The sequence below is a fragment of the Molossus molossus genome, unplaced genomic scaffold (genome assembly GCF_014108415.1).
Source record: "Molossus molossus isolate mMolMol1 unplaced genomic scaffold, mMolMol1.p scaffold_m16_p_21, whole genome shotgun sequence".
NCBI lineage: Eukaryota > Metazoa > Chordata > Mammalia > Chiroptera > Molossidae > Molossus > Molossus molossus.
In genome coordinates, this window is record NW_023425357.1 from 11,278,837 (window position 1) to 11,292,290 (window position 13,454).

The 13,454-nt window shown below is 50.0% G+C and overlaps 1 protein-coding gene across 2 annotated transcripts; it reads right to left on the minus strand.

The window, feature by feature from the left end:
- Positions 1-5,682, minus strand: GMFG (glia maturation factor gamma). Of its 2 annotated transcripts, none has more exons than XM_036275547.1 (7): positions 5,615-5,682; positions 5,105-5,201; positions 4,939-4,988; positions 4,001-4,050; positions 833-915; positions 319-392; positions 1-187 (listed from the first exon to the last, which is right to left on the minus strand). In XM_036275547.1, the coding sequence occupies exons 1-7, from the start codon at positions 5,615-5,617 to the stop codon at positions 116-118; spliced, it is 429 nt and encodes a 142-aa protein (XP_036131440.1). In that variant the 5' UTR covers positions 5,618-5,682; the 3' UTR covers positions 1-115. The 2 variants fall into 2 exon arrangements, with proteins under 2 accessions (XP_036131440.1, XP_036131441.1); XM_036275548.1 differs by lacking the exon at positions 5,615-5,682 and adding an exon at positions 5,490-5,576.
- Between the last annotated feature and the right edge of the window lie 7,772 nt (positions 5,683-13,454).

Genomic DNA, 13,454 nt, shown 5'->3' on the forward strand with positions numbered 1-13,454 from the left:
TCTGAGTTCTTGTATTTTAATTTCTTCAGGGTCTTGGATGTTCAGGTCCTAGGGCCCGAGTCCCCAGTTCCTTTGGAGACTCAGACATCAGGAATTCAGATCCCCAGCCCAGAGGTCAACGAAAGAAAGACAACTTCTCTTGGAGCCAGGCCTCGGTGAGGTCATCAGTGGTGCGGATTTCAAACACCTGGGCAAGGAGAGTTCTCAATATTATGATCCATTCAGGAACTGAGGGCGTGGACTCCAGCCCCTTCCTCCCTCAGACCCAACACCCAGAGTCCCAGACCCCTCCTCCCTAACACCCTGGGAGCTTCAGACCTTAGTGAGCTCTGCCGTCTGTACCAATCTGTTTTTACTCCCTGCATACATCATCTGTTGTTCGGGCTTGCAGCCTGCATAGAAAAGGGGAAAAGGGAGCGTAACTAGGGGACCCCAGGGTGTTCTGAGGGTCCAGTAATATCCTGCAGGCCCTGGAGTTTTCTAAGGGTCCTAGGAGCTGTTCTAAGGAGTCCCACTTTTCAGTTTTGTCTAGGGGCTTGAAGTGATTCTGAGGGTCCCTGGAGATGGTTTATGGGCCAGATAGGAGTTTCTAAGCTAAAAAAAAAAAAGGTAGGTTTACTTACATGTCTCAGGACCGAGAAGGATGGGTGGGCTCTTGAGGAATCTAAACCCCCAAATTTCATGCCACTGCCCTCCCAGTACTCACACACCACACACATCACCCACTCACGTACTCGCCAAGTCACACATACTCTTTCACACACATTCACAAACACACCCCACACACAGAATCTGAGGCCCTATTCTCAGGATGGGAAGAGCTGTGTCTCACCCACAGGGCTGGAGAAGATGAAACACAAGGGGTAGGACACGCGGCCGTCTGTGTGCACGTACTTATAGCTGTAAACCACGAACCTGTGCCAGCAACAGGGAATTCAAACTCAGGACTTCAGCCTGGAGCCCAGGCCCAATGCCCATTACCTGAATCTACAACCTTGAAATCTTGCCTGAGTCTGAGAACCTAGGGTTAACAACTGAGACAGGAGATATTGGCCTCAAGCACAATACATGATTAAAAATAACAATAATAGTAAGTTCTAAATAGAACTACCAATATGATCCCAGAAATTCCACCTCTGGGTATTTATCCAAAGAAAACAAAACACAAATTCAAAAAGAAATATGCACCTCATGTCTCTTGCAGCATTATTTACAATAGCCAAGATACAGAAACAATCTAAATGTCCATTGATGAATGAATGATATATACAATGGAATACTCTTCAGCCATAAAGAAAATGTGGATGGACCTTGAGGGCCTTATGCTAAGTGAAATAAGTCAGACAGAGAAAGACAAATACCATGTAATCTAACTTACATGTGAAATTTAAGAAACAAACAAAAAACCACGCTCATAGAAACAGAGAACAGATTGGTGGTTGCCAGTCTGTTGTAGGGGGTTGGTGGTGGGCAAAATGGGTGAAGGGGGTCAAAAGGTATAAACTTCCAGTTATAAAATAAATAAGTCTAATGTACCACACAATGACTATAATTAATAATACTGTATTGCATATTTGAAAGTTGCTAAGAGAGTAAATCTTAAAAGTCCTCATCACAAGGAAAAAAATGTTTTTGTAACTATGTGGCGTGATGAATGTTAATTAGACTTATTGTGCTGATCATTTCGCTATATATACAAATATCAAATCATTATGTTGTACACCTGAAACAGTCAGGACATATATAGTAATGTTATATGTCTAAAATACCTCGATAAAAACATTTTAAAAAGAAAAACTTAATGGCTTTAATAAATTCAGTGCTGCCCTGGCCAGTTTGGCTCAGCACCGGAGTCACAGGTTCAATTCCTAGTCAAGGGCACGCATCTCAGTTGCAGGCTCAATCCCTAGCCCCTGTCAGGGTCGTGAGGGAGGCAACCAATTGATGTGTCTCTCTCACATTGATGTTTCTTTCTCTCTCTCCCTCCCTCCCTTCCACGCTATCTAAAAATCAATGGAGCCCTAGCTGGTTTGGCTTAGCGGTTAGAGCATCGGCCAGCTGACCAGAGTCACAGGTTTGATTCCAGCCAAGGGCACATACCTCAGTTGCAGTTTGTCCCTGATCCCGGTTGGGCTCGAGTGGGAGGCAACCAATCGATGTGTCTCTCTCACATCGATGTTTCTCTCTCTCTCTCTCTTCAGACATGAAGATAAATGTAAAAATATCCTCAGATGAATATTAAAAAAAAAAAATCAACGGAGCCCTGGCCAGTTTGGCTCAGTGGTTAAAGCGTCGGCCCACAGACCAACGAGTTGCCGGTTTGATTCCAGTCAAGGGCACATACTTCGGTTGTGGTTTGTGCCCGGCCCTGGTTCAGGGCCCTGCGGGAGGCAACCAGTCAATGTGTCTCTTTCACATCGATGTTTTTCTCTCTCTTTCTCTCCCTCCCTCCTACTATTTAAAAAAAAAAAAAACCATGGAAAAATATCCTCAGGTGAGGATTAAAAAAAGTAAAAAAAAAAAGTCAGCGCTGGAGCCCAAGTCCTGATTAAGGCCACCCCCCCTAAAAAAATCAGTGCTTATTTGACTCACAACAATCTTATGACAAAAGTACTATTATTCCCCATATGACAGATGGGGAAATTGAGGCCCAGAGAGGGGAAGTCACTTGCCCAAAGTTCCATGAGTAGATCTGAACCTAGACTGTACGTGCTCAACTGCTATGTGATACTGTCCAGTGCTCTAGAACCTTGGACTGAGACCAGGCTCATTTACACAATTTGCCAAGCTCAGTGCAAATAAAAATTTAGGGCCCCTTGTTCAAAAGACAGGAGAAAAGCTTTTTCCTTTCTTCTGCAGGCTCTGCTGTCTTGGACACGGGGACACTTGAAGGGGGAGTACAGATGCTTACAGGCACACCCTGGAACTTGTCGTGTCTGACCCTGAACCTCCTGGAATCTACACTCAGGCCCCCTGCCTGGGGCAGAGGGCAGCAGCCATCACTGCAGGGAGTGGGTGGCTGAGAACCTGTCCAGGGCAGAGGTGGCTGCGCGTGATCCAAGGGAGGCTCCAAGCCCCATCATATGCTCTATTGTCCCAGAAGACTTCACAAAAAAACACAGATTCAAAGATAAAACTAAAGAATTTCCGAACAGCAGGTTTGAGGCTGCCTTCTGAGTATGGGGCCCTATGGGACTACACTTGTTAAAGGCCCAGGAAGCTGGTTCTGGCTGGGATGGAGGGTTCAAAATCCTTGGGCACTCAAAATTCACCCCAGGCGAGATGGAAAATCTCAACAGACCAGTTATCACAGAAGTGTCAAAGCGCTCCTCCACACACAAAAAGCACCAGGTTCATGTGGTTTCACATAAGTCTCCCAGTTGTTAAATGTCAAATAATTTGTTACCGGAAGAATCTCACAGCATTAAAAAAAGAAGGAAATTTTCTTCCTTTCTTTTTTTAATGAAGCAAGTGCAATGTTAAGACCAAAACCTCATGAAGTTTGTATTTTTAAAAAAGCAAACAAAGCAAGCTCTTGTCCTGACCGGTTTGGCTCAGCGGTTAGAGCATCGGCCAGCGGTCCAGAGAGACCCGGGCTCGGTTCCTGCTAAGGGAACGAACCTCGGTTGTAGTTTGTCCCCGGGCCTGGTTGGGTCGTGCGGGAGGCAGCCACTCGATGTGTCCCTTTCACGTTGATGTTTCTCTCTCTCTCTCTTCCTCTCTCTCCTTCCCACTCTATCTGAACAAAAAATGGAAAAATGTCCTCAGGTGAGGAAAGAAAAAAAAAGCAAGCTCTAATGTCACATATGATTATCAGCACAAAGTTCTGCAATAAAATATTAGTATACTGTACAAAGAGTCTTAGGGTAAGAACTCGTGGCCTCAAACACAGAGATCCCAAGCCCGTGAATGGGACTGGGAACGAAGCAGTCCCGCAGTCTCCACCTCCATCATCTCCCCTCTGCCCTGGCCTGATCCTCCCTTCCTTTCCCTAGGATACCTTGGCTGTCTCTCTGGCAACTCCATTTTTAGTTCCTCTGGAGAAATGTTCTGGGGAAAGGGAAAAAAAACAGGAGAGAAAAAAATATTGCCATTAAGCAAGCATTTACTATGTGCCAAGACACAGGTCTAAGTAACACACATGGATTAACCCATCAAGCTCTTCCAAAGCCCTGTGGGGTAGGTCCTATAGTTGTCCCTGCTTTACAGGTGAGCAAGCTGAGGCCCAGAGGTGTTAAGACACTTGCCCAAGATTTCACAGCAACTCTGAGCAGAGGAGTTCAGATTTGAATCTGGCTTTAAATCATAACCACTTTACTGTACTTCCTTTCAGAAGACCTGAGGGGGCCCAGCTCCTAGCCAATCCCCCTTCCAGCCTCAGTCTCCGTAGCCACCGCCCTAAATCCTTACCACAACACTAGGAAGTAAGCCTTATTATCATCCCCCATGCTACAGATAAAGACAGTGAGGCCAAGAGAGGGTGAGGTCTACCCTTTTATAAAGGATTTCCGCTAGCTTTTTATTAATTTATCTGGAAATTCTTTCATTTAAGTGCCAATAAAGTAGTATTATCAGTATCATTATCATTTTATTGAGCATATACTATGTGCCAGGCCTTCTAAACCCATTACAAAGATTAAATCATTGAATCCATACACAACCCTATGAGGTCAGTACTATTATCTCCATTTCACAGAGGAGGAAACAGAGACCCACACAGGCCACATCTCTTGCCTAAGATCACAGCTGAGCTGGAACTTGACCTCCAGGTCTTTCTGGCCCCCCATGCCAGGCTCTTAGCATCGTTCCAGACCCTTGGGTATCCCAGTCCCACCCTGCATTTCTCTGGACCGCAGGCCAACGCTCTAACCGCTGTGCCAAACCGGCCAGGGCACCACCCTGCATTTCTTAGAGGTCCCATCCACCCCAGCCCCTCACCTGAAATTCTTCCTCCAGCACCACCATCTGCCGGTCTTTGTCCACCTTCACTAGGGAAGGATGGTACACAGAGGTTAGGACGCCCCTTCTATCTCAATGACTCTAGCCCAGCCCTCCCTGTTTGTCCCCACCCCCCTCCCATCCTTCCAGGGAAAATGACACTTACTTATTATGGCTGCATTGTCTGTCTCTTTTCGAAAGCGAAATTTCCTCAGCTTTTCCTTTAGCTCTGGGTCCACCTCGCACACCACCAGGGAGTCGGACTGCAGCAGAGCCCAAAAAGAGCTGAGGTGGCCTTGCCTCAGCCCCCACCCCCGCCCAAGCCTCAGTTTCTCTGTCTACTGATGAAGAGGGATGATCTGATAGCCCGTATGAGGCCTTCGTGGACATCAGGAAAAGGCACCCTTTCCCCAGGTAGATGCTGCCCCTCACAAAGGCACACACTTGGGTTGCAGAGCAGAGGCCAGGATCCAGCACAATCCTTAGGCAACACTCAAAGAAACCCAGGGACCTGATTGCCTGGGGCTAAACCCGGAACCACTCTCTCTTACCCCAGCCTCGTCCTTTGCCACGGTGGGGTTCCCTTCCCAGCCCCTGACCTTCAATCCACAGCCGGACCTTCACCCAGGCACCCTCCCAGCCCCAACCCCACCCCATAGGACCCCTGCCCCCTGACCATGACTCTTCTGTTCACAGGCCTCTTCTTTTCTCAGTTCCGCTATCTTCTAGGGGTGGGGACCAGGGCTGGGGAAAGGGGTGGGGTAGGGGGTAGGGAAAAGGTTTCATACACCACATCCTGTTTATGCCCATTCTGGGACGACTGTTGCAGAGGGCTCCTCCCCCTCCTTCCTTCCCCTCATCTGCCAGGACCTCCCAGCCTTTGCAATCACCTAGATTGGGGATTGAATGCTGCCTTGCTGTGTGACCATAGCTCAGTAACTTCACCCCTCTGATTCAGGATTATTGTGAGGATAAAATAGCTTCACATGTTTCCTGCATCATGGACAGACTCAACACACAGAAGATAATAATGAGCTCTTTAGCTCCTCCCCTCTTCCAGGAAGACTTCCTGGGTTTTCCCCAATCTAGAATATTTTAATTCCAGAGCTGAAAAGGGAGCTGCTGGTCAAACTGTCTCCTATTACGTTGATGAGGAAATGGAGAGGAGAGAGGAGACAACACAGCAGCAGAGTAATGGTGAATTTTTTCCTGAACTTGTTCAGCTTCATGGGCTTTATAATGGGCCCTACAACAATTGTGTTCAATCTTGTCAGACCAGCACCCCCTTTTTAATTAAGTGCATTTTGTATTGCTTCCTGTTCCATCCTGAAATGAGATTCCTAGATAATGTACCCTACTTACACACATAAATTTTTTTAAAAATCAATATAATGTTCTAACTGTCATATAAAGGAGAAATGAAAAAGAAGTAATTTAGAGGAAAACCCTATGTTTTAAATTGAGAAAATACAAGCAAACAAAAGAGAATTTGCGCAGCCCCATAATGGCTGCATCCCTCCATAGCAGTGGACAAGCCTTTCTCGGTCCCCTCTACTCCGCACTGGGTCCCACCTGTCACCACTCAAGGGCATCACTGCAGCTGTCTCCCTTCTCCCTGCATCATCCGTGTTCACATCTCTGCTAGATCTTTCCCTCATATAGGCAGTGTTACTTCTTACACCTTAAAAACTAAAAACCCTATCTCTTGCCCAGCCACTGCCCATTCATTTCCTTCCCTTTTCAGCAAAATTTCTCAAAAGCATCGTTTACACTTGCTATTTCTAATTTCTCCTCCTAATTTCCTCTTCTACTCTCTCCCAGCAGACTCTCACTCCCGTACTTCTGCACTGACAGGGCTACCAATAACCTGTACGGTGCTAGACCTCATGGTCAATTCTCATTTCCATCCAACACTGTCCACTGCTCCCTGCGCTCTAAAACACTTTTTTTTTTCTCTCACCCGAAAATATTTTTCCATTGATTTCCATTGGGAGGGAGGAAGGCAGCGAGGGAGGGAGAAAGAGAAACATCGATGTGTCCCTCCTGCAGGACCCCAATCAGGGCTGGGGATCAAATCTCAACCAAGGTACGTGCCCTTGACCAGAACTGAACCTGTGACTCTTTGGTCCATGGGCCGATGCTCTAACCACTGACTCAAACCAGCCAGAGCGGAAACACATTTTTCACTTGGCTTTCAGGACACCACCCTCGCCAGGTTTCCCTCCACCTCTTCTAGCTGCTCCTCCTTCTAACAGTGGAGTGTCCCAGGGCTCAGTCCTTGGCTTCCTTCTCTTTTCCATCTTCCTCCCTCTCTTGCTGATCTTACCAGTCTCTTGCCTTTCAAAGGGGTTACCTTAATCCTTTCTCCAGCTGGGCATTCCCCTAAATTCTAGACTCTTACATCCAGCGGCCAACCTGACATCTCCACCTGTTTATCTTGGAGTCATCCTTGACCCTTCTCTTTCCTTTGACAACATGCGTTACAACTTGTCAGCTCAGACCTTCTAACTAGAACCTACCCTCTCCTCCCCCTCCACAGCCCATACCCTGGTCCTGCCACCTTCATCTCCTGTCTGAACACTTAAAGGAGAAAGGAGAGAAGCCCCTCTTGTCCTTTCTCTTCTCTGCATTGTTTCCCTGCTCCCCTCTCCCCACTCTACTCTTCATAGGACTACCAAGAGGATCCTAACAAAACCCAAGTCAGATGACATACCTCCTCTCTCAAAACCCTCCCATGGTTCTCATATTATTGGGGTAAAAGCAAAAGTCCTTACAGTAGCCTTTAAAACTAAATTATCCTGCCCTGGCCGGTTTGGCTCAGCGGTTAGAGCATCAGCCTGCGGTCCCGAGAGACCCGGGTTCGGTTCCCGCTAAGGGCACGTACCTTGGTTGCAGTTTGTCCCTGGCCCTGGTTGGTCGTGCGGGTGGCAGTCACTCGATGTGTCCCTTTCACATCGATGTTTCTCTCTCTCTCTCTCTCTCTCTCTCTCTCTCTCTCTCTCTCTCTCTCTTCCTCTTTCCTCTCTTTCCCTCCCACTCTACCTGAACAAAAAATGTCCTCGGGTGAGGATAAAAAAAAAACAAAAAAAAAACTAAATTATCCTGCCTGGCTAGTGTGGCTCAGTGGATTGAGCCTCACCCCATGGACTGAGAGGTCCCGGTTCAATTCCCAGTCAGGGCACGGGGCCAGGTCTCAGGCTTGATCCCCAGTGGGAGTGTGTGCAGGAGGCAGCCAATCCCTGTTTCCCTCTCACATTGATGTTTCTCTCTCTAAAAATAAAAAAAATAATAAATAAAAACCTATTTAAATTAAAACTAAATTATCCGCCATCACCACTCTTCCATTACCTCTTGGGCTCTGTCTTCCACTACTCTCCTCTTTGCTCACTCCAGCTACCCTAGCCTTTGTGGTTCTGTGAATAATCCTGCCTCTGGGCCTTTTCACTTGCTATTACCTCTTTCAGGAACCCTCTTTCCCTCATGCTTCATCCCTTAATTCCTTTAGATTTCTGTTCAAATCCCACCTGATGAAAGAGATCTTTCACCATAGTACTCACCCCATTTCTCCATCCCCTCAGCTTTCTTTATTTTTCTCCGTAATACTTATCACCAAGTTACATTGCGTTTATTTGTTTATGCCCCACCCCCAACCAAAATGTAGGCTTGGTGAAGACAGATGTGTTCATCTGCATTGTTCATTGTTGGAATTCCAGTACTTTAAGCAGTGCATGGCACATATTAGGTACATAAGAAATACTGAATGAATATATGAAGCAGCATCTATGGAGCACAATCACTCTATATGGTGTGAAAGTTCTTGCTTCAGTGAAGGTGTTTGTGTCATCCCATACCCTGGCTTGAAATGGCCTTTCCTCACGGCATCCTGATGCCACACTTTCCTGGTTTTCCTCCTCTCTGCTGCTCCTTCTCAATCTTTGTCGATTTCTTTGCTCAAAGCCTCTATGTCCCTTTTTCTCAGGGTTCTGTTGGGTCCCTGTCCTTGTCTCCATTCATCCCTCATACCCTCTCCAGGCTAGGTCACTAATTCCCACAGCTTCGGCTACCATCTTTGATGATCCTCAAATCTTGGTTTTCAGCCCCAATTTCTCTTAAGCTCCAGACACAGGGATTGCGCAGCCTCCTGGACCCTGCTACTGGGTGGCCAGCACCGGGCTCGGAATCTCCAGAACCTGCACCTTGTCTGGGCCTCCTTCTCAGGGGGACCCCCTATCACTTCCCAATCTCCCAGCCAGAGGGCCTTATCTTATTTATTTATTTATTTTTATCCTCACCCGAGGACGTTTCCATTTTTTGTTCAGATAGAGTGGGGAGGGAGAGAGAGAGAGAGAAACATCGACATGAAAGGGACACATCGAGTGGTTGCCACCTGCACGACCCAACCAGGGCCAGGGACAAACTGCCCCTAGCGGGAACCGAACCCGGGTCTCTCTGGACCACAGGCCGACACTCTACCACTGAGCCAAACTGGCCAGGGCTAGATTTCTGCTTCTATCGCAGGCTGCAGCCAACCAGTTCACTCAGCATCCTGAGCTTCTCTCCCACTCTTACTTTCTCCCCTTCCCACAGTCCCACCCTGGTGCAAATGCCCCTCTCCATCCCTGCTGCTTCCCTGTACTCACGGCCCCAGTTCTATTCCCTCCAACACAGAAGCCAGAGACATCATTCCAAACCTCCAACTCACCATGACTTTCCAGCTCGAAGCCTTTCCATGGCTCCGTAGTGCCCAAAAGGACAAGTCCAAACTCCCTCAAGTGGCCAAACATCTGGCTGCAGCTCATGTCCCACCACTCCCTGCCTTGAACTCATTACACCACGGCTACATTTCCCGAGTTCCTCTAACCAGCCACGTCTCAGTCACCTGAGAGCCTTCCAAGCGAGGACCCCGGCTCTGCTTAGTTCACCCCGAGCCAGGGAAGTTTGCAGAATGAACAGATTACAATAGCCGGAGCAACAACGTCCATTTATTGATGGCCTCCTTTGTGCCCAGCGCTTTACATGCATCGTCCCTTTCCGTTTTATTCCGTTTGAGAGAAGAAGCAACAGGCTCAGAGACGGGTGTGCTGTCAAAGCGGAGACTAGAAATCTGAGCACCAACCTGGAGGGTCGGAGCCTACGTTGGGCCGAGGCCTTAGGCGGGGCACGCCGACAGGCGGGGAGCGGGCCTTCAACGCCAGAATCAGGAATTGTGACTTAGCGCGAGGCCGCTGAGGCAGGTGGGGACGAGACTGCCCCCTGCGGGCCGGGAGGCCCAATGCCGAGCTCCGCCAGGCCCGTTGCCCGTGACAACGCCGCGCGCGCCCCGCCCTTTCCCCGCCCGTCGGGCCGCCTGACTGTCAGCCCCCCGACTGACCAATCCCACGAAGCAAGGGGCGGGCCACCCGGGCCTCGTCCAGCCCCCGTCGCTCCCCTCGCCGCCAGGACCCGGCCTTCCTCGGCGCTCACCGCCCGCCCTTCGCGCTGCCCTCGCCGCCCGTTGGCGGGTGCGCGGTTCGTCACCGCGGCGTCTGCTAATGCTGGCGCGCGGCGGCTCCGCCGGGGCGGGGCCAGGGGCGGTGACGTACGGCGCGGTGACGCAGCGCGACGGCGGCGGTGGCGGCGGCGGTGGTCGGTGCGGGAGGAGGGAGGGGAGCTCGCGGGCTGGAGAGGGGGCGACGGCGGTGGCGGTGGCCTGAGGAGGCCCGAGCGGCGGCGGCGGCGGCGGCGGCCGAGGCGGTGAGTTGCGGGCAGGGTCGGGCGGCCCCTGGGCAGCGGCGGGTCGGGGCGCGCGGGGCTCACCTCAGGGCGTCCCAGGCCGCGCGGGGGGCCCCGCCCCCTCAGGGACCCCGAGCCGCGGGTGGCGGCGGGCGCGGAGCGCGGGCCTGGAGGGTCCCGACCCCCGAGAGGAGCCCCCACCCGGTCCTCCGAATCGCTCTCACAGGCCGCCTCGGACGCTTCCCTCCCAGATCCCCCTCACTTCCTCGGGATCGCCCCGCACGTCTACCTCAGACACCTTGGCGGGCGGTCCCGGCCACCTCCGCGACCCCCTGACACTCCCAGCTTACCCCTCCGACGGCCCCAGGTCTTCCCGGGAGCCCACGCCTTCACTCCCACGGGCTTCTCCAGAGACTGCCCTAGGTCTTGGAAATCGGCCTCGGAGAACCTTGCTCTGGCCCCAAATCCCCATCCTCCCTCTCTTTCCAGAAATACTCCCTGAGGCCACTCCTCGGATATCCCAGCGATATGTGTCAGATGTCTTCTCCCTCTGAAACCCTAAACACCTCCTTCAGAGCCTTCCCTAAATCCCCTCCAGACCCGGACATTCCCGAAATCTCCCCAGAGACCGACTTCGCCTAGCCTCGCGGGCTCCCCAGACTTCCCTCTCACACCTCCCGGGAATGTGCCCTCCCACCCACCCCAGACCAGAAATCACCCCCGAGGTTCTTCCTCGGAACCCCAAATCTCAGAACCCCTGTCCCCCAGACCCTTCAGAGTGCCCCTGATGTGCCCTGAAATCTGTGAACTCTTCTGCCATGTTCCCAAAGCCTCTTCCAGAACCCCTTTTGTGTATCCCAAACCTCTCCCAGTAACCCCGGGCTAAATGTGTCAAAAATTGCTTCTGAATTGCAAAAACTTTCTTCATCGTTTCTTTCTATAACACTCCCTTGTAGACCTACTTTTAGGTGAACTTTCTAACATTCTAACACCCTCCTCACAACCACGGTAAACCCTAAGACCCTCTTTATGACCCCTCGGAGTGTAGGTTTTCAAGATCTCACATCTTAGAGACCCCAGCAACCCCCTTGAGCTCTGCACAGATGTACCCTTGAAACCCCTCCCAGAGACCTTTCAGACACCTCCCCCCAGCCCCTGGAGATCTGCTTACTGAGACTTGTCTTAGGGATTTTTCTCCCTGCACTCTCCCTCACAGGTTTGCTCAAATCCTCTAGAACCCTCCCCCTGCCAATCTTCCCTCAAAATAACTCTCTGAGCTCCTGCTCTTAGAAAGCCCCAGAATTCTTTCTGAAAAAACCCTCTACTCCGCCATTCCCACATTCCCCCAGAAGACCCACCTTCCCCGTATACCCTTTTGAGGACTTGACTCCGAGATTTCTCCTTATCTGAGCCCTTTGAGTTGTTCCTAAAATGACCTCTGTCATCCCACCTTAGTGCATCTAAGATCTCTTTAAGAAGACACCACCACCACCACCAAAAAAAAAAAAAAGACCACAACGACCACCCTCCCCAGAGACCCTTTAGAGAATTATCTCCAAAATTACCTTGTACCAGTCCCCAGCACTTCATGGGGTTTCCTCAGAACTCTCCCTTAGATTCTCCCTCTGACATCCCCAAGAAACCTTATTCAGGACTCTATCAGATTTACCTCGTTTAGAACCCCTGTTTACACTCTCTCATCTTGTCCATTCTCTTTCCTCTGAAATCAACTTAGAGGTCCTTTGCAGATCTGAACCTCTTTCCCCCATAATCCCTTCATAGGCCCCCAACATCCTGCAGACAACTCTCCCAGAGGCTTCATGTCCTCTTTCAATAAATAGTTTCTCAAGGGACACTCCCACTCCTTGAAATCCCAATCCTCAAAGACCTTTCTCTCAGGCCATTTCTCTTAGGTTCCATCCTCATAGGCCCCCTCCTCCCTTCAGAAATGAAGAGACCCTTAACACCCTTCTTAGAAACTACTTAGGTACTGCCCCTATGTTTCTTTCAGAAGCCTTCACCTTTCTTTTCCCCTTTGAGAACCTCCTCACTAAAGAATCACTTCCCCTACAGTAGTGGGCCTCAAAGTGTGGTCCCTTGACCAGCAGCATCTGCATCACTTGGGAACTTGTTAGAAATGCAAATTCTTGGGTCTTACCCCAGACCTATTGAATCAAAAAACCTGGGAGTCGGGCCCAGCAGCCTGTTTTTAGGAACCCTCCTGGTGATTCTGATGCAAGCCCAAGTTTGAGGACCGCTGCCTTCTAGGAGGATTTCCCTTTCCCCACAGAAAACCCCCAGAAGATGCCTCAGTATATGCCTCTGTGTCCTGCTGCCCGCCCCCATTTTCCTGGGAGTACCCTTTATGAAGTACCTTTTGCCCACCTTCTGGAAAGACCCCTTACTCTCCTCAGAAGGCTTCTAGCTTCTCCACAGAGTTACCCCACCTTCTGAGCAATTACTTCAGATTCTACTTTTAAAGGGTTTCCTTTCAGATCTTCCTTAGCACTTTGTCCTTCTGACTTCCCCTCTATCCCTGTCTTTGGCGCTTCTGCATCAAATTGCTGTCTCCTCAAACACACATGCTCATCTCTTCTCATTTGCTCCTCATCTATCCTTCCCCACATAGATACTGTCCCCTTAAGGCACCTGCAAGTCTTCATCCTCTGTGTCTTACTGCCCAGAGCCCTTCATTGTACTTCTTAGAGCCCCACTCACCTTCTTCCTTGTAGTTTTTCACGCACTCCCACCCTTACTGGATTGGGAGTTTGGAAAATACTGGGAATGTGTATTGTTTCTCTCTC

Excerpts from the sequence above, each read along its gene's own strand:
- GMFG (XM_036275547.1), bottom strand. Across the intron at positions 4,989-5,104 it reads AGACAATGCAGCCATAATAA|TGAAGGTGGACAAAGACCGG; the intron begins GTAAGTGTCATT and ends ATCCTTCCCTAG. Across the intron at positions 916-4,000 it reads TTGCCAGAGAGACAGCCAAG|GTTCGTGGTTTACAGCTATA; the intron begins GTATCCTAGGGA and ends TTGCTGGCACAG.